This window comes from Macrotis lagotis, chromosome 6 (genome assembly GCF_037893015.1).
Source record: "Macrotis lagotis isolate mMagLag1 chromosome 6, bilby.v1.9.chrom.fasta, whole genome shotgun sequence".
Taxonomy (NCBI): Eukaryota; Metazoa; Chordata; class Mammalia; order Peramelemorphia; family Peramelidae; genus Macrotis; species Macrotis lagotis.
In genome coordinates, this window is record NC_133663.1 from 77,023,498 (window position 1) to 77,044,335 (window position 20,838).

At 33.5% G+C, this 20,838-nt stretch overlaps 1 protein-coding gene across 4 annotated transcripts in view; it reads left to right on the forward strand.

The window, feature by feature from the left end:
* ERBB4 (erb-b2 receptor tyrosine kinase 4) overlaps positions 1-20,838 on the forward strand; it is a 1,472,307-nt gene that overhangs the window by 1,077,996 nt on the left and 373,473 nt on the right. For all 4 annotated transcript variants that reach the window (XM_074191455.1, XM_074191456.1, XM_074191457.1 and 1 more), the window contains 2 exons: positions 2,324-2,456; positions 7,784-7,877. In XM_074191455.1, the coding sequence (XP_074047556.1) occupies positions 2,324-2,456; positions 7,784-7,877 (227 nt within the window). The remainder of the gene's footprint in view (positions 1-2,323; positions 2,457-7,783; positions 7,878-20,838) is intronic.

Genomic DNA, 20,838 nt, shown 5'->3' on the forward strand with positions numbered 1-20,838 from the left:
ACACCTTCCATTTATTGTCAATGAGCTCACAATCTCTTTTGGTGCATATTTATCACCAAAATATATTTTACAGAATAGTTTATCTAGCAGGAAATAAAAACAGTGATGCCATTTTAAAGCATTTTTAAATATATCTGAACTTGCTGATTAAGTCACTATCCATTTATGCTAACTAAACTCAACTAGACCCTCATTATAGTCATGCAATCATTTCTCCCAATTGATTTGATATCCCTCTAGGTTAGTCAGTTGCTGTAAACCTTCTCTTCTCTCAAGGCTTTCTCTTTCCCTACTCTTGGGTATATTATCTCATTCTTTTCAGGAAAAAAATGGAATCTATTTGTCAAAACATCTTCATTCTTCCTTTCCTCATCATCCCTTACATCATATAGACAGCTCCTCTTTCCCAAACCAAATGTTCCTATATATGCCTTGTTTCATCACCTTCCCACCTTTTGCAGAAAGTTGTTCTTACTCCCAACCCTCCTGTTTTTCTTATCATCAGTCTCTATCTACTAGATCCTGCTTTTCTCTCTATGGACATGCCAACATCTCCTTTATGCTTAAAACAATCCCTCCCTGTATCTCAGCATTCTCACTAGCTACTGTTCTATATCTGTCTTCTGCTTCTAAGCTTACTTCTTGAACCAACTTTATATCAATGTATCTACCTCCTTTCTTCTCACTCTTCTTAACCATCTGCACTCTGATTTCTGAAATTATTTAGCATAAACTGCATCCTCAAAAGCTACATCATCTTTTGCATATCTCGTTATTTAAATGTCCTTTTCCTTCTTTCTTCTCTCCCATTAAAATTTTTTTTTCTTTAGGGCAGGAACTGTTTTCTCTTTCTGTGTATGCACAGAATTTCAAATAGTAATAACTTAATAAATATTTTTTAACAAACAAATTTTCTCCTCTCTGAGATTATATGTTCTAAATGAATTAAATTAGGTTTCCCTTTATATCCTTTCAGTCTTATATCTATCCTTACTTCCCTTTCTCTTCCCTAATTTTCAGTGTCCTTATATTTTAACTCCTTACTTCATCCTTCAAGGTAGCTACCTATATCCTTTCTGTTTTTCTCTCAATAGATCTTGGTTTTTTCCTACTATAATTATCATGCTTGCAGGCATCTGATGAACTCAATCACCAAAAATTGTCAATGATTAAGTCTCCCTGTCTAAAGTCTTTATTATACCTTAATAGCAAATATTTAATGGAATGAATCACTAATTTGCCAAGGCTGAATAGCTTGAAAATATACCAGTTAGATTATTGTCTTTTCTTTCTGAAGCTGCTTATATTGCTCAGTAACACTGATTTATAGGTACTGATATGATATTAAACACTAAAGTTACATGATTGATTTTAATTTGACAAATATTGTTTAAGTACCTATGCCATCTCAAAAACAAAAGGAAAAAATGGTCTTTTACAATGGAATTTTTTAATATAGTTAATACATGGATCATGGAAGATAAATGGCACAGCAAATAGAATTCCATAAGTGGAGTCAGAAAGACTCATCCTCCTGAGTTCAATTTGACTTCATTCACTTACTAGCTATGTACCCCCAAACAGATCACTTAACCCTGTTTGCCTCAATTTCCTCAGATAGAAAAAGAAATGGCAAATCATTTCAGTCTCTTTGCCAAGAAAACACCAAATGAGGTCACAAAAAGAGTTGAATACAACTGAAAATGCCTAAAAAACTAAGAGATGATCCTGAAGGAAGGTACACTAGAAATCTTCTCAAGGTTACCCTATTGAAGGCACCAGTCATGGAATTCTTTTATTTTATAGCCATCATTATAATATATAATCTTTAAGAAGATGAAGGTTGATGGTCTGTGGACTACTCTGGACTTTGATCTTAAATAGAGAAACAAAAATTAATGGCCCTGCCTCAGAGAAGAATGTAGTTCATTCACATGGCAGTGTGCCATTAGGTAACACTCTATGATTTGTAGTGGCTGTCTCTGCTTTCTCTAAAGTGAATGATTTTTAAAGAATAATAGCATGGAATAGGTATGCACAATGATAATAATAAATGATAATAATGAATTTCTCAAGGTTTTTATATGTTTCAAAAACTTTCATATATATGCACAGGATATTTCTTTAGGGAGAGAGAAAGAGAGAGAGAGAGAGAGAGAGAGAGAGAGAGAGAGAGAGAGAGAGAGAGAGAGAGAGAGAGAGAGAGTGTCTCATTTGACTTTGTGGTTGAAAATTCTTAGTAATGGAAATTGGAGTTATATATATGTGCATGTGGATTCAGACTTGATTTTTTTTCCCTTCTATTTTCTCTTGTGTTTTCCAGCTGCAGAAGGGATGGTGTGTAATTTTCTGTGTTCAAGTGATGGCTGTTGGGGACCAGGCCCAGACCAATGCTTATCCTGTAAACGTTTCAGCAGGGGACGGACTTGCATTGAGTCCTGTAATCTCTATGATGGGTAAGAAATCTTGCTCTCTATCTAGTAGTTCTATCAGCTCAGCTTTTTTAGACAATAGCAGTCTGATAAACTTTCAGGTTGTGTATTTTGCTTAAGGTTTTCAATGAATATCAGATACTTAACAGCCTTTGCACGAGGGGGCAAATATTTTATAGAAATATACAAGATATTTCTTTAGAGAGGAAAATGAAAGTATTTTTAAAAATGAAATTTCTGGGAATTCCGAGTAAGACACTTAGAACAGTGTTTTTCAGATTCAGATAAAAAATGGATAATCTTGACTATCTATTGATTTAAGACATACATATATTAAACTTATCTATATTTTATTATATGATTCATTATTTTGTTAACTATCTCCCAATTGCATCTTATTCCGATTTTGCCTGTCCTGGAGATTCATGCAATCAGTAGGCTATGAGTTTGACAACTCTAAGCTAAAACAGACATTCTAGAACAGTTTCATGAGTAGCATATAGATCAGATTGAATAATGACAATTTGAAGAGATAGCTTGGAGAATACATATAGTTCTAACATATTACCTGAAACAGATGGTTGTCTCTAGTCCTCTTCCTTCCTTTTCCTTTTTCCTAGTCCTTAGATTCTGCATTCTAAGCTAGTCAATGTTAAACTTGCCTATATTGTTTATAAATGGATAATGACAGAATACCTCTAACTATAACTTTGGCTTAGGTCAATAATAATAGTAATTGACATTTTCATACTGTTTAAAGGTTTACAAAGTGTTTTATATGCATCATTAGCTGATTTGGATTTCATGACAATCCAGGTAGGTTAAAAAATATTCATAATATCACTATACAGATGAGAAAACTGAGGGTCATAGAGGAGGAGAAGGGAATAAGAATTTGTAGGTACTTTGATAGGAGCTTTTAGTAAAATCAAATATAAATTCATTTGAGTGGTACAACAACCCTGAGAGGTAAGAGTTAATATTTTCCTCATTTTACAGTTGTAGAAACTGAATGAGACAGAGGTTGTGATTTTCCCAGAGTCACACAACTAGAAAGGTTTTAAGGCAAGGTTTGTACTGTCTTCTTGACTCAAACCCCTACACTCAATCCATTGTATCACCAAGTTGCTTGACGAAGCGAAGTGGCTCATCCAGAGACTTCATTCTGCCCTAGTTTTTTTTAAATCTACTCAGTAATATAATACCAAAATGCTCTTTTACATCAATAAAAAAATGCGTCTATGAGTTCTTATGTTGGGGATGATACTTGTCTCAGATTACTGATTGATGACCACAATGCTTGATAAGAGTTGCAGTGAGATTATTTCTTGGAAATGTTCTACTTCTAGGATTGTAACAACAATTTATGAGAACACATCCCTACATTTTAAATTAACTTCTGTTTTCCCTCAGCCAACTTATTTAAAATGATAAAATAAACTCTGTACCTTGTTGCATGGCATTTCATAGACTTGTAAAATCAATTTATCATATTATATCACTTCCTGCATTGTGGATGATTCTTATGAGGAATGATGAGGCTTTTGCTTTTGTTGCTGATCCCAAGTAAGTTATTTTCATATGGTTAAATGTAAGGATTTTTAAGTTAGATTTGTTCTGCCTGAATTAAAGACCCCATGTGCCCTGTCTTCCCGTAAGTCCAACAATTTACACATTGAACTTCCTTTGTTTTCACTGGTCTCAGAGAATTTTATCGTTGAACGTATATAGTAGTTAAAGGATACAAATCCTGCAGATTACTGTGATATAGTTATATCAGCCTATTGCAAAGAATCAAAACATACACTATGAAATGAGGAAAAGACAGAAATTTAATTTTTAAATATGAAAAAGACTTCCAGAAATTTTTCCTCAAAACATCAGTTATAATTGACTTTAGGACCAAATACTACAACACATGATGTATCTTCCTGCTTCTGAATTGTCTTTTTTATGTTTGTCATATAACTGCTATAGAGAGAATTTTTTATTTGTTTGTTTGCTTTATACCTCATGGGTTTCATAATGAAGGAATTATTCAGAAGAAACAAAGAGTTATCATGACACAGAGGATAGGATATGCAATAAGGAAACTTGTATTCAAATCTTGATTCAAGTTTGCTTGCAATTTATCATACAATGTCTCAACAAGTCCCTTAATTATGCCTCAGTTTTCTCATCTATAAAATGAAGGAAACAGAGTGAATGATCTCTTAATTCTGCTCAAAATCCTCAAAAGAAAATGGCATGAGTATGTGATAAAAGCAAGAAGTAGTTTATACACTACTTATTGCCATTATTACAATGCTAACAAAAAGTAAGGCCCCGGCATTCTGGGAGGATGCTTTTATCCTAATTTACATGAGAACATACAATTGAATCAAACAAAATAAGTAGGCATTGAGGAGTTATGATCTGCATCATTAGAGGAAATATTCAAAAAAATGTTGGAGATTCAAGACAAGGGGTTAGAACAGAATTTAGCTTTGGTTTTTTTTGAATGATGAAAGAAAAATTAAACTTTAATTGGATGAAAGCAAATTTGAAAAACAGAATTATACTGATAGATTATATTTTGTAAAAACTGAAACCTGAGTTTTCTGATAGTATCAGGAAATTAAATATTCTAGCCAAAAGAATTTCCAAATAAACAGGGTATAATTTTGAAAAATTAATTGAATAAACACTTATTAAGCTTTTACTAGGTCCTTGCACTATGGCTAGATTCTACAAATGCAACAAAAGTACAGTCCTTGTGTTCAAGCACACATTCTAAAATATTGACAGAAAAGTAAATCCACTTAATTACAAAAATAAAAAAATGGATGAATGTGCACTAATAAGTGGAGGTATCAAGATATTCCTTTTAAATGAAATATCATTTGAAATAAACTTTGAGGAAGATGGAGGTTGATTAAAGTATTTGTAAGGATGGAGAACCTGCTATACATGGAGAATAATATGTGCATAGGAAAAAAGATGCTATAGGGAAAGTAAGTGAGGTCTTAACCTGGATTATATTGGAGACTTCTAAGGGCTCTGAGCATGTATTTCAAGAGGTCAAGAAAACTGAGGCAGAGCTATTCATAAATTATAAATATCTGAGATTTGATTTGAACTCAGTCTTCCTGACTATCAGGGCCATCATTCTATCCATCATATTACCTACATGCTTCTTTTCCCCCTCTAATTCTAACTGAAATTTATGAGAAGGAAGGTACTAAAGGTCATTTTGAGATGGGTTCACAGACTTCTCTAGATTGCCAAAGAGGTTTATGGCACAAAGGACTTAAGAACTGGACTTGAATGAAAAGTGTATGAGAGAGTGTTAATATGAAATAATATTAGTAAACCATGAGGGAAGCTCAATCCAGGTTATGGGGGGTTTGACCTGCCAAACAGCTGAGTTTATATTTTATCATAGAGGCATAGGGAAGTCTGATGCTTCCTCAGTAGTGCTGGATTGGGTTTTAGGGATATCGTTTTGGCAGTTGTGAAGCAAATGCAATTATTCCATAGTTACCAGATGACATTTTTCTTTGCCCAATTAGGGAATCATTGTTATTAGAAGTAGAATATGAATTAACATTTCAATCACTTTTCCAAGTTTGTAGGAAGAGTTGGAGGAATGGTTTCTTCCCTTAGTCTCTCCCTTGAGTTGTTACTTTTGGAATCATTCAGCTGGGGAACCCCTCCCAAAAACAGCCAAATTTGTGCTTTACCAGACTAGTGGGAGGTCAGCAATATATAAAACAAAGTACACTTTATAATAGGAGAATTAAATGTTTATTCTCTGGTTTTCACCCATTGAATGTCCAATGATTCTGAGTGATGGAAGCATGCTGGAGAGTTATGCTTATTACCTGTATCATGTGCATTCATGTTTAATTCTGCACCTTCCACCAACCTAGCACTCAATATCATTGATCCTTAGCTACCTTTGAACATGTACCATTAACAACGAAAGTTGATAGATAAAAGTCACATGATTTGATAAAGTCAAATACCAGCAATTGAGAACATTAACTCTCAGATAATCATAATTGAAAAAGTTGAAAGGTTTTCCTCTAAAAAGACATATTTATACATAAAAACTCATTTAGTTCAAATTGATATAAATAGGAAAATATGATAACTAAATCAGATCAGTCTTTAAAAAATTCAACACAATGAGGAATTTTGTCTAGGAATATCCATTCACAATTAACTCTCAAAACAAATTACCTGGAGTTTTGAGAGATAGTTTGATTTAACCACAAACAGCCAGTATATATATATATATATATATATATATATATATATATATATATATATATATATATGTATATGTATATATATATGTGTATATATATATACATATACATATATATATACATATATATATATATATATATATATATATATATATATATATATATAAAAGACAGAAGAAGAACCCAATTCTTCTTGTCTCAGAGGTCAACTTTTGACAATTTTGATGATGATGATGACAGATAGATAGATAGACAGATAGATAGATACATGCATACATACATACATAGGAATATTTATATGCAATCTTAAGATTTCCAAACCATTTTATAGTTTTCATAAAACTCTCACCAAATCTCTGAGAAAAGGGTATTCTTATTATGAATGAGGAAGCAAAAGCAGATAGCATTTAAATGACTTACTTGGGTTTCTGAAGCTAGATTTGAACAGATTTCCCTGACTCAAGGTTCTTTACATTGTTTAGTGATAATAGTATTAATATGACTGATATAGATCAATTTAATGAAACAAAATCTATTTTCTCCCCAAAATTTCTTCCAGTGACAGTTATTTTAAAACTTAGGGAAGCCTTTTTTTGAAGACATCAAAAACATTAGAGAATATTGAGTTTTGAAGGATCAACAGGATTCATGTAACTTAACAGAAAAAAATATAATAATGAAATAGCTATCTTCAGGTGTTAAAATATATTAAGCTTTAGCCCCAACTATTTTTTAATGATTTTTTAATTCACTGCTACCCAGAATCATTAACTTCAGGCAAAATGATAAAAGTGACTTTGCCTTGTCAATGAAATCTTTACTTTTTTACTAGAGGCTGAATTGAATTATATTACATGAGAAAGAAGCATTGCTCAATATGAACCAAGCATTCTCTCCAGTGGAGGATATGGAGAGCCATATGGGAAGCATTTGTATTTTCCCCCTAATGAAAACTTTATTCCTTCCTTTGCAGAAAAAAAATCCCAAAGTTTTTTAGCAAATACCAAAACAAAAGTCCTCAAAATAGGATTTTTATTATATACCTCATGTTAATAATCTCTTTTCTCACTCCTGCTCATGTGACTGATATTTTTTCAGTGAATTTCGAGAATTTGAGAATGGTTCCATCTGTGTGGAATGTGACCCCCAATGTGAGAAGATGGAAGATGGCATCTTGACATGTCATGGGCCGGTAAGCATGAAGTAAATATGATATCATAATATCACTGTTTATAGCTGTTTATTTTAAGGGATATAAAAATATGTTTATGATGTAGCTAAAATTGGTTCATTTATTCATTCATCTAATCTTTATTGAACCCTTGCTAGTTACAGATAGGAGTGAATATTGCAAAGCATGTAAGATAAATTTCCTGCTCTCAATAAGTTTATAATATAGTAGTGGAGATAAAACCCCAAATAATGAAATTAAATCAATGTTTATCAAGAATGTTACAAACTAATTGTATTAACTATTTTCCTTAGAGGGGGAAGGGACTTGAAGATATTACGTAAGAACTGCTTGTTTGACAATCACTCTTAAAGCTGACCCTACTTTTGTGATAATTTATCCTTGTATTATTCTACTTATTTTTATTATTAAAGTCATCATGACATTTTCAACTCAAATTATCATAATAAGCCTTCACATAACTTTCCAAATGATCAGTATTATCAGTTCTCACCTAGCTTTGCTATCTATAAATATAGAAACAAATATTTCCAATGAAGAGAAACACTAATCAAAAAAGAAACTTTTAAAAATTTGACTATTTTCCTATGCCAGTTTATCTCCATCACTTTTTTTTTAGTTTTTGCAAGGCAATGGGATTAATGTGGCCCAAGGCCACACAGCTAAGTAATTATTAAGTATCTGAGGCCAGATTTGAACTCAGGGACTCCTGACTCCAGGGCCAATGCTCTATTCACTGCACCACCTAGCCCACCCCCATTTTTATCTCCAAATAAAGGAAACCTACAATTTTCTTTCTCCATTCTCAATTTGAGACTATTGATTATTGCTAAAGTAATAAATTCATGCTATTTGGTATGACCACATATCAGCTAGCCTAAATTGGGTTCTCACTATAACTCAGCAAATCATTTGTCAGTTCTTCAAAATCTTTCACTCTCTTCTTAATTCCAACATAACTCTGATTCCCTCACTCAAAATAGATAAATTTTACATCTTTAAAAATTAAAAAATCTTTTAATTATATTCACTCTTTGAACCAAATTAATTTAAAAGATATATTTTCTCTCTCTCTCCCTTTCTCCTCTCCCCTTCTTTTAAGTGCTAATTTCTTTGGTCTTTTGAGTCCTTGATCCCACTGTTTCTCCTCTCTTTTGGAAGCTAGGCTCATCATTTAACCCCCTAATTTCCTGTAACTTTAATCTTTCTGGGTCTAGGGACTGACCTGTCATTCAGGTTATGTAGGAAACTCCCAGATGAGGAAACTTATTATATCCATATAGCTATACCTTCTCTGAAACTTAGATTTCTAGAAAATTGTGTAAGTCAATAGGAAATTTACCAAGGATCACACAAAACCTTTTTGTATCAGAAGTGAATCTTGAATCCAGCTTTTTCTGGTTATGAGTCAGTTCTCAATCTTCTTTTTCTTTGTCCATAAATATTCTCATTTTTCCTTTGCTTGAGAAAACCATTTCTTGACCTGGTCCTTCCTTCATGCCTTATATATAGGCTTTTGCATTTCAGGGACAAGTTTTTAAGAAAGAGTGATGTCTATTCTGTTTCTTCATGATTCACTTGCTCTTTAACCCTTTCTTATTTGACATATCAAGGGCAGTTAGGTTGAGTAGTAGATAAAACACTGATCTTGGAATCAGGAGGACAGGAGTTCAAATCTGACCTCTGACACTTGACAATAGCTGTATGACCCTGGGCGAGTCACTTAACCCTGATTGACTCCCATCTGGGGCCATGTCCAGTTATTCTGATTCATATCTGGCCACTGGACCCAGATGACTCTGGAGGAGAAAGTGAGGCTGATGACTTAGAACAGAACCTCCTCACTCAAATCCAGTTCACATGTTTTTCAGGGCATCACCTCTCCATCATGGTCTTCTTCAAAAATAAAGTACAAACATCAGCATCTGAAATATCTCCCAGATTCTGATACAACCTAGATGTTTGTCCTTTGTTCTCAGAGAGTACTATGCTCTCAGGAAGATGATGACATAACTTTCAAGTTAATTGGATTTAAATTAGAAAGGGGTGTATGAAGTCAACCTCTGAAGTCCTTATTGAACTACTCAACATGATTTATCTTTTCCCCCTTTCTTACATGGATCATGGAAGATAAGTGGCACAGCAGATAGAATTCCATAAGTGGAGTCAGAAAGACTCATCCTCCTGAGTTCAATTTGACTTCATTCACTTACTAGCTATGTACCCCCAAACAGATCACTTAACCCTGTTTGCCTCAATTTCCTCAGATAGAAAAAGAAATGGCAAATCATTTCAGTCTCTTTGCCAAGAAAACACCAAATGAGGTCACAAAAAAAGTTGAATACAACTGAAAATGCCTAAAAAACTAAGAGATGATCCTGAAGGAAGGTACACTAGAAATCTTCTCAAGGTTACCCTATTGAAGGCACCAGTCATGGAATTCTTTTATTTTATAGCCATCATTATAATATATAATCTTTAAGAAGATGAAGGTTGATGGTCTGTGGACTACTCTGGACTTTGATCTTAAATAGAGAAACAAAAATTAATGGCCCTGCCTCAGAGAAGAATGTAGTTCATTCACATGGCAGTGTGCCATTAGGTAACACTCTATGATTTGTAGTGGCTGTCTCTGCTTTCTCTAAAGTGAATGATTTTTAAAGAATAATAGCATGGAATAGGTATGCACAATGATAATAATAAATGATAATAATGAATTTCTCAAGGTTTTTATATGTTTCAAAAACTTTCATATATATGCACAGGATATTTCTTTAGGGAGAGAGAAAGAGAGAGAGAGAGAGAGAGAGAGAGAGAGAGAGAGAGAGAGAGAGAGAGAGAGAGAGAGTGTCTCATTTGACTTTGTGGTTGAAAATTCTTAGTAATGGAAATTGGAGTTATATATATGTGCATGTGGATTCAGACTTGACTTTTTTTCCCTTCTATTTTCTCTTGTGTTTTCCAGCTGCAGAAGGGATGGTGTGTAATTTTCTGTGTTCAAGTGATGGCTGTTGGGGACCAGGCCCAGACCAATGCTTATCCTGTAAACGTTTCAGCAGGGGACGGACTTGCATTGAGTCCTGTAATCTCTATGATGGGTAAGAAATCTTGCTCTCTATCTAGTAGTTCTATCAGCTCAGCTTTTTTAGACAATAGCAGTCTGATAAACTTTCAGGTTGTGTATTTTGCTTAAGGTTTTCAATGAATATCAGATACTTAACAGCCTTTGCACGAGGGGGCAAATATTTTATAGAAATATACAAGATATTTCTTTAGAGAGGAAAATGAAAGTATTTTTAAAAATGAAATTTCTGGGAATTCCGAGTAAGACACTTAGAACAGTGTTTTTCAGATTCAGATAAAAAATGGATAATCTTGACTATCTATTGATTTAAGACATACATATATTAAACTTATCTATATTTTATTATATGATTCATTATTTTGTTAACTATCTCCCAATTGCATCTTATTCCGATTTTGCCTGTCCTGGAGATTCATGCAATCAGTAGGCTATGAGTTTGACAACTCTAAGCTAAAACAAACATTCTAGAACAGTTTCATGAGTAGCATATAGATCAGATTGAATAATGACAATTTGAAGAGATAGCTTGGAGAATACATATAGTTCTAACATTATTACCTGAAACAGATGGTTGTCTCTAGTCCTCTTCCTTCCTTTTCCTTTTTCCTAGTCCTTAGATTCTACATTCTAAGCTAGTCAATGTTAAACTTGCCTATATTGTTTATAAATGGATAATGACAGAATACCTCTAACTATAACTTTGGCTTAGGTCAATAATAATAGTAATTGACATTTTCATACTGTTTAAAGGTTTACAAAGTGTTTTATATGCATCATTAGCTGATTTGGATTTCATGACAATCCAGGTAGGTTAAAAAATATTCATAATATCACTATACAGATGAGAAAACTGAGGGTCATAGAGGAGGAGAAGGGAATAAGAATTTGTAGGTACTTTGATAGGAGCTTTTAGTAAAATCAAATATAAATTCATTTGAGTGGTACAACAACCCTGAGAGGTAAGAGTTAATATTTTCCTCATTTTACAGTTGTAGAAACTGAATGAGACAGAGGTTGTGATTTTCCCAGAGTCACACAACTAGAAAGGTTTTAAGGCAAGGTTTGTACTGTCTTCTTGACTCAAACCCCTACACTCAATCCATTGTATCACCAAGTTGCTTGACGAAGTGAAGTGGCTCATCCAGAGACTTCATTCTGCCCTAGTTTTTTTTAAATCTACTCAGTAATATAATACCAAAATGCTCTTTTACATCAATAAAAAAAAATGCATCTATGAGTTCTTATGTTGGGGATGATACTTGTTTCAGATTACTGATTGATGACCACAATGCTTGATAAGAGTTGCAGTGAGATTATTTCTTGGAAATGTTCTACTTCTAGGATTGTAGCAACAATTTATGAGAACACATCCCTACATTTTAAATTAACTTCTGTTTTCCCTCAGCCAACTTATTTAAAATGATAAAATAAACTCTGTACCTTGTTGCATGGCATTTCATAGACTTGTAAAATCAATTTATCATATTATATCACTTCCTGCATTGTGGATGATTCTTATGAGGAATGATGAGGCTTTTGTTTTTGTTGCTGATCCCAAGTAAGTTATTTTCATATGGTTAAATGTAAGGATTTTTAAGTTAGATTTGTTCTGCCTGAATTAAAGACCCCATGTGCCCTGTCTTCCCATAAGTCCAACAATTTACACATTGGACTTCCTTTGTTTCCACTGGTCTCAGAGAATTTTATCGTTGAACGTATATAGTAGTTAAAGGATACAAATCCTGCAGATTACTGTGATATAGTTATATCAGCCTATTGCAAAGAATCAAAACATACACTATGAAATGAGGAAAAGACAGAAATTTAATTTTTAAATATGAAAAAGACTTCCAGAAATTTTTCCTCAAAACATCAGTTATAATTGACTTTGGGACCAAATACTACAACACATGATGTATCTTCCTGCTTCTGAATTGTCTTTTTTATGTTTGTCATATAACTGCTATAGAGAGAATTTTTTATTTGTTTGTTTGTTTTATACCTCATGGGTTTCATAATGAAGGAATTATTCAGAAGAAACAAAGAGTTATCATGACACAGAGGATAGGATATGCAATAAGGAAACTTGTATTCAAATCTTGCTTCAAGTTTGCTTGCAATTTATCATACAATGTCTCAACAAGTCCCTTAATTATGCCTCAGTTTTCTCATCTATAAAATGAAGGAAACAGAGTGAATGATCTCTTAATTCTGCTCAAAATCCTCAAAAGAAAATGGCATGAGTATGTGATAAAAGCAAGAAGTAGTTTATACACTACTTATTGCCATTATTACAATGCTAACAAAAAGTAAGGCCCCGGCATTCTGGGAGGATGCTTTTATCCTAATTTACATGAGAACATATAATTGAATCAAACAAAATAAGTAGGCATTGAGGAGTTATGATCTGCATCATTAGAGGAAATATTCAAAAAATAGTTGGAGATTCAAGACAAGGGGTTAGAACAGAATTTAGCTTTGGTTTTTTTTGAATGATGAAAGAAAAATTAATCTTTAATTGGATGAAAGCAAATTTGAAAAACAGAATTATACTGATAGATTATATTTTGTAAAAACTGAAACCTGAGTTTTCTGATAGTATCAGGAAATTAAATATTCTAGCCAAAAGAATTTCCAAATAAACAGGGTATAATTTGAAAAATTAATTGAATAAACACTTATTAAGCTTTTACTAGGTCCTTGCACTATGGCTAGATTCTACAAATGCAACAAAAGTACAGTCCTTGTGTTCAAGCACACATTCTAAAATATTGACAGAAAAGTAAATCCACTTAATTACAAAAATAAAAAAAATGGATGAATGTGCACTAATAAGTGGAGGTATCAAGATATTCCTTTTAAATGAAATATCATTTGAAATAAACTTTGAGGAAGATGGAGGCTGATTAAAGTATTTGTAAGGATGGAGAACCTGCTATACATGGAGAATAATATGTGCATAGGAAAAAAGATGCTATAGGGAAAGTAAGTGAGGTCTTAACCTGGATTATATTAGAGACTTCTAAGGGCTCTGAGCATGTATTTCAAGAGGTCAAGAAAACTGAGGCAGAGCTATTCATAAATTATAAATATCTGAGATTTGATTTGAACTCAGTCTTCCTGACTATCAGGGCCATCATTCTATCCATCATATTACCTACATGCTTCTTTTCCCCCTCTAATTCTAACTGAAATTTATGAGAAGGAAGGTACTAAAGGTCATTTTGAGATGGGTTCACAGACTTCTCTAGATTGCCAAAGAGGTTTATGGCACAAAGGACTTAAGAACTGGACTTGAATGAAAAGTGTGTGAGAGAGTGTTAATATGAAATAATATTAGTAAACCATGAGGGAAGCTCAATCCAGGTTATGGGGGGTTTGACCTGCCAAACAGCTGAGTTTATATTTTATCATAGAGGCATAGGGAAGTCTGATGCTTCCTCAGTAGTGCTGGATTGGGTTTTAGGGATATCGTTTTGGCAGTTGTGAAGCAAATGCAATTATTCCATAGTTACCAGATGACATTTTTCTTTGCCCAATTAGGGAATCATTGTTATTAGAAGTAGAATATGAATTAACATTTCAATCACTTTTCCAAGTTTGTAGGAAGAGTTGGAGGAATGGTTTCTTCCCTTACTCTCTCCCTTGAGTTGTTACTTTTGGAATCATTCAGCTGGGAAACCCCTCCCACAAACAGCCAAATTTGTGCTTTACCAGACTAGTGGGAGGTCAGCAATATATAAAACAAAGTACACTTTATAATAGGAGAATTAAATGTTTATTCTCTGGTTTTCACCCATTGAATGTCCAATGATTCTGAGTGATGGAAGCATGCTGGAGAGTTATGCTTATTACCTGTATCATGTGCATTCATGTTTAATTCTGCACCTTCCACCAACCTAGCACTCAATATCATTGATCTTTAGCTACCTTTGAACATGTACCATTAACAACGAAAGTTGATAGATAAAAGTCACATGATTTGATAAAGTCAAATACCAGCAATTGAGGAAGAGGTAGAACATTAACTCTCAGATAATCATAATTGAAAAAGTTGAAAGGTTTTCCTCTAAAAAGACATATTTATACATAAAAACTCATTTAGTTCAAATTGATATAAATAGGAAAATATGATAACTAAATCAGATCAGTCTTTAAAAAATTCAACACAATGAGGAATTTTGTCTAGGAATATCCATTCACAATTAACTCTCAAAACTCAAGAACCCAATTCTTCTTGTCTCAGAGGTCAACTTTTGACAATTTTGATGATGATGATGACAGATAGATAGATAGACAGATAGATAGATAGATACATGCATACATACATACATAGGAATATTTATATGCAATCTTAAGATTTCCAAACCATTTTATAGTTTTCATAAAACTCTCACCAAATCTCTGAGAAAAGGGTATTCTTATTATGAATGAGGAAGCAAAAGCAGATAGCATTTAAATGACTTACTTGGGTTTCTGAAGCAAGATTTGAACAGATTTCCCTGACTCAAGGTTCTTTACATTGTTTAGTGATAATAGTATTAATATGACTGATATAGATCAATTTAATGAAACAAAATCTATTTTCTCCCCAAAATTTCTTCCAGTGACAGTTATTTTAAAACTTAGGGAAGCCTTTTTTTGAAGACTTATCAAAAACATTAGAGAATATTGAGTTTTGAAGGATCAACAGGATTCATGTAACTTAACAGAAAAAAAATATAATAATGAAATAGCTATCTTCAGGTGTTAAAATATATTAAGCTTTAGCCCCAAGTATTTTTTAATGATTTTTTAATTCACTGCTACCCAGAATCATTAACTTCAGGCAAAATGATAAAAGTGACTTTGCCTTGTCAATGAAATCTTTACTTTTTTACTAGAGGCTGAATTGAATTATATTACATGAGAAAGAAGCATTGCTCAATATGAACCAAGCATTCTCTCCGGTGGAGGATATGGAGAGCCATATGGGAAGCATTTGTATTTTCCCCTAATGAAAACTTTATTCCTTCCTTTACAGAAAAAAAATCCCAAAGTTTTTTAGCAAATACCAAAACAAAAGTCCTCAAAATAGGATTTTTATTATATACCTCATGTTAATAATCTCTTTTCTCACTCCTGCTCATGTGACTGATATTTTTTCAGTGAATTTCGAGAATTTGAGAATGGTTCCATCTGTGTGGAATGTGACCCCCAATGTGAGAAGATGGAAGATGGCATCTTAACATGTCATGGGCCGGTAAGCATGAAGTAAATATGATATCATAATATCACTGTTTATAGCTGTTTATTTTGAGGGATATAAAAATATGTTTATGATGTAGCTAAAATTGGTTCATTTATTCATTCATCTAATCTTTATTGAACCCTTGCTAGTTACAGATAGGAGTGAATATTGCAAAGCATGTAAGATAAATTTCCTGCTCTCAATAAGTTTATAATATAGTAGTGGAGATAAAACCCCAAATAATGAAATTAAATCAATGTTTATCAAGAATGTTACAAACTAATTGTATTAACTATTTTCCTTAGAGGGGGAAGGGACTTGAAGATATTACATAAGAACTGCTTGTTTGACAATCACTCTTAAAGCTGACCCTACTTTTTGTGATAATTTATCCTTGTATTATTCTACTTATTTTTATTATTAAAGTCATCATGACATTTTCAACTCAAATTATCATAATAAGCCTTCACATAACTTTCCAAATGATCAGTATTATCAGTTCTCACCTAGCTTTGCTATCTATAAATATAGAAACAAATATTTCCAATGAAGAGAAACACTAATCAAAAAAGAAACTTTTAAAAATTTGACTATTTTCCTATGCCAGTTTATCTCCATCACTTTTTTTTAGTTTTTGCAAGGCAATGGGATTAATGTGGCCCAAGGCCACATTATTAAGTATCTGAGGCCAGATTTGAACTCAGGGACTCCTGACTCCAGGGCCAATGCTCTATTCACTGCACCACCTAGCCCACCCCCATTTTTATCTCCAAATAAAGGAAACCTACAATTTTCTTTCTCCATTCTCAATTTGAGACTATTGATTATTGCTAAAGTAATAAATTCATGCTATTTAGTATGACCACATATCAGCTAGCCTAAATTGGGTTCTCACTATAACTCAGCAAATCATTTGTCAGTTCTTCAAAATCTTTCACTCTCTTCTTAATTCCAACATAACTCTGATTCCCTCACTCAAAATAGATAAATTTTACATCTTTAAAAATTAAAAAATCTTTTAATTATATTCACTCTTTGAACCAAATTAATTTAAAAGATATATTTTCTCTCTCTCTCCCTTTCTCCTCTCCCCTTCTTTTTAGTGCTAATTTCTTTGGTCTTTTGAGTCCTTGATCCCACTGTTTCTCCTCTCTTTTGGAAGCTAGGCTCATCATTTAACCCCCTAATTTCCTGTAACTTTAATCTTTCTGGGTCTAGGGACTGACCTGCCATTCAGGTTATGTAGGAAACTCCCAGATGAGGAAACTTATTATATCCATATAGCTATACCTTCTCTGAAACTTAGATTTCTAGAAAGTTGTGTAAGTCAATAGGAAATTTACCAAGGATCACACAAAACCTTTTTGTATCAGAAGTGAATCTTGAATCCAGCCTTTTCTGGTTATGAGTCAGTTCTCAATCTTCTTTTTCTTTGTCCATAAATATTCTCATTTTTCCTTTGCTTGAGAAAACCATTTCTTGACCTGGTCCTTCCTTCATGCCTTATATATAGGCTTTTGCATTTCAGGGACAAGTTTTTAAGAAAGAGTGATGTCTATTCTGTTTCTTCATGATTCACTTGCTCTTTAACCCTTTCTTATTTGACATATCAAGGGCAGTTAGGTTGAGTAGTAGATAAAACACTGATCTTGGAATCAGGAGGACAGGAGTTCAAATCTGACCTCTGACACTTGACAATAGCTGCATGACCCTGGGCGAGTCACTTAACCCTGATTGACTCCCATCTGGGGCCATGTCCAGTTATTCTGATTCATATCTGGCCACTGGACCCAGATGACTCTGGAGGAGAAAGTGAGGCTGATGACTTAGAACAGAACCTCCTCACTCAAATCCAGTTCACATGTTTTTCAGGGCATCACCTCTCCATCATGGTCTTCTTCAAAAATAAAGTACAAACATCAGCATCTGAAATATCTCCCAGATTCTGATACAACCTAGATGTTTGTCCTTTGTTCTCAGAGAGTACTATGCTCTCAGGAAGATGATGACCTAACTTTCAAGTTAATTGGATTTAAATTAGAAAGGGGTGTATGAAGTCAACCTCTGAAGTCCTTATTGAACTACTCAACATGATTTATCTTTTCCCCCTTTCTTTGCATCTTTAGTACATATTACAGTGCATCACATATAGTAAGTGCCTAATAAAAGTTTATTCCCTGACATTCTACTGGAACTTTCTCTTCAAAAATGCCCACTGTCATTTTGATTTCTAAGTTGTGACCTTTACCTGGTCTTATTAAGGTTATTTCTCCAAGAGAAAATTTGGGGGTTCATAACTTGCCCTTCTACCTATCTGCAATTTATGATCTTTAAGTGGTAAAACTTTGAAATACAAAAGCCTATTAAGGACAGAGACCAGTTATGTAACAGAAATATTTATGGAGAAGAAAGCTCATAGATATCTGAGGGAATTTCTTTTTTATATTATATTTATTTGTTCTTATGTATTCTTCTCCAAATCCTAGTAGATTTTTAGCTCTTTGATGCAGGGATCTTGTCTTACTATCTTGACTTGTATTTTCTGTCTCCTAGCACATTTGAATTGAATATAAGTAAAATGGTAGTAGTTTATTTTTTTTTTGCAATTGTTATTACAGTTTAAAAAGAAGTAATCAAATTTATTGTTTTAATGTAGTCTTGGAATTCTCAGACATTATGTAGTAGATTCTGGAAAGTTTAAGACAGGATTTGCTTAAGAAATATCAATTTTGGCATGCCAGGGCACAGGACACATTAGGACAGGAGGAACCAGTCAAGTCAGGACTAGACATAGTCATAGGGATATCAGAAAGTCAAGAATATAGATATCTGGAAAAACTTAAAGAATTTTCCAAGTTTTGAAGGTCAGATCAAGGAGTGGTTTGAATTTAGGAAATCAAAGATTTTAAGTGATCTGGTTAAAAGTGGTGAGATTTTAGAGCCTTGGAGGACAGGAAAGTCAAAGCAGTTTGACCTAGTGTGCAGAAAGTTCTGATCATAGACTAGTGTGTTTCCTGCCCCTTCACATTTTATTCTTAGTTTTCATAGTCTAAGAGAGAGATAGTTCTGAAGCTACATTAATGCCAGTGAGATTGATAATGCCAAGTATTATGGGAAAGAGCCACTAATAGGAGTGGTAACTTATACTTCTGGACCCCTCTATAGTCCATTGTTCTCTACCATTTTTTGCTACTTTTGTATGTTTAGTTCTTGTTTGTCCCTCTAAGTTTTATTAAGATTTATTTGAGATGACCTTTTGCCTTCCTTTGTTATATTTTATGGATGATAAGTGAGTAACTAAGTAGAATATTGAGTATGGAGTATCAGTTGTATTCAGAAAGATCTAAATTCAAATCCAGCCTCAGACCTAGTTGGGTCAATGTGGATAAGATGCTTAATTCCTCTAGACTTTGATTCAGCATCTGTAAAATGAGAACGCTGTACTCAAAGAACTCTAAGATGTCTTAACTGTATGATCCTATCACTCTAACAACATTATATCTGAAGAAAAAATCTAAAGGGAGTTAGGCCTAAGAGAGAGAATTCTCAAAGGTCAATTAACTGGTGGAGGGTGTTTCAAACAGAGCACAGGTTTTGAATTTGGTGTTTTTGTTTATTTATTTTTGCTTGAATCCTTCAATATACTTTAGAACACTGAAAAGGAACACCAGTCTCCAAATCACATATTTATGGAGAGTGATGAACTCAGGATCTGAATTGAAATCCCATTTCTACCACTTAACTCCTGTGCAATCTTGGGCAAGTCACTTGTTTTCTATGGGTCTGGGTTTCTTCATATGGAATAATAAGGGGGTGGGGTAAGAGTATTAATACTATTGTGTTTTCTTGATCCCATGGATATTATTGTCTAAACACAGCACCTCATCTGGGATGTACTCCAGACTTTTTCCACCATGGTCAAGAAACATTTTTTTTCCTGAAATTTCACTCCAACCCTTAAATTTGTGCATCAGAAGTAAACTTCACCCCTGTTGCCTCTAAAACTTATTAGTTAGGTCTTGCTAGAAACTCCATCTTTATTCATCTTTATGCTACATTCTTGATTCTCTTTACCTCAACTCTCCTATGTCCCCAAGCTTTTCTTTTTTAAGCTTCTTATTCCTTCATTATAAGGAATGTTCTTGGAGGGTAAGGACTGGCTGTCTTTAGGTGTATATTTGTATTCCCACTAGTTAGCAAAATGCCTAGGGCATAGTAAACTCAGAGTTTGTTGATTGGTCAGAAGGGTAAGGACAGTCATTGCTTTCTATAACTGAAACTGGTAAGAATTGGTATGGAAAAAAGGGTGGTTTTGTGGTCTTTTAAAATAATCATAGGGATGACACTGCATTCATTTGTTTGTCAAAAGGAGCAAATTCACCTGGATTAGAAACAGAAACCAAGATACAGAGATGAAGGTAAAACTATAAAGGAGAAAAAAGTTGCAACGTAAGAGAAAAATAAAGTTTTCTAAATCCTTTTTAGATACAAGTTTTACCTACTTATCAGAAAGAAATGGTGCTTCTTCACTTAGAGATATCCAGTGTGTATCTTCTGGCTTTCAGCCAATCCTCAGATGCTGATCTGGATTTTTGAGTTAAGAGGTGGCCTGGAGTCAGAGATAAGAAGAGGATATTGTCTCCACT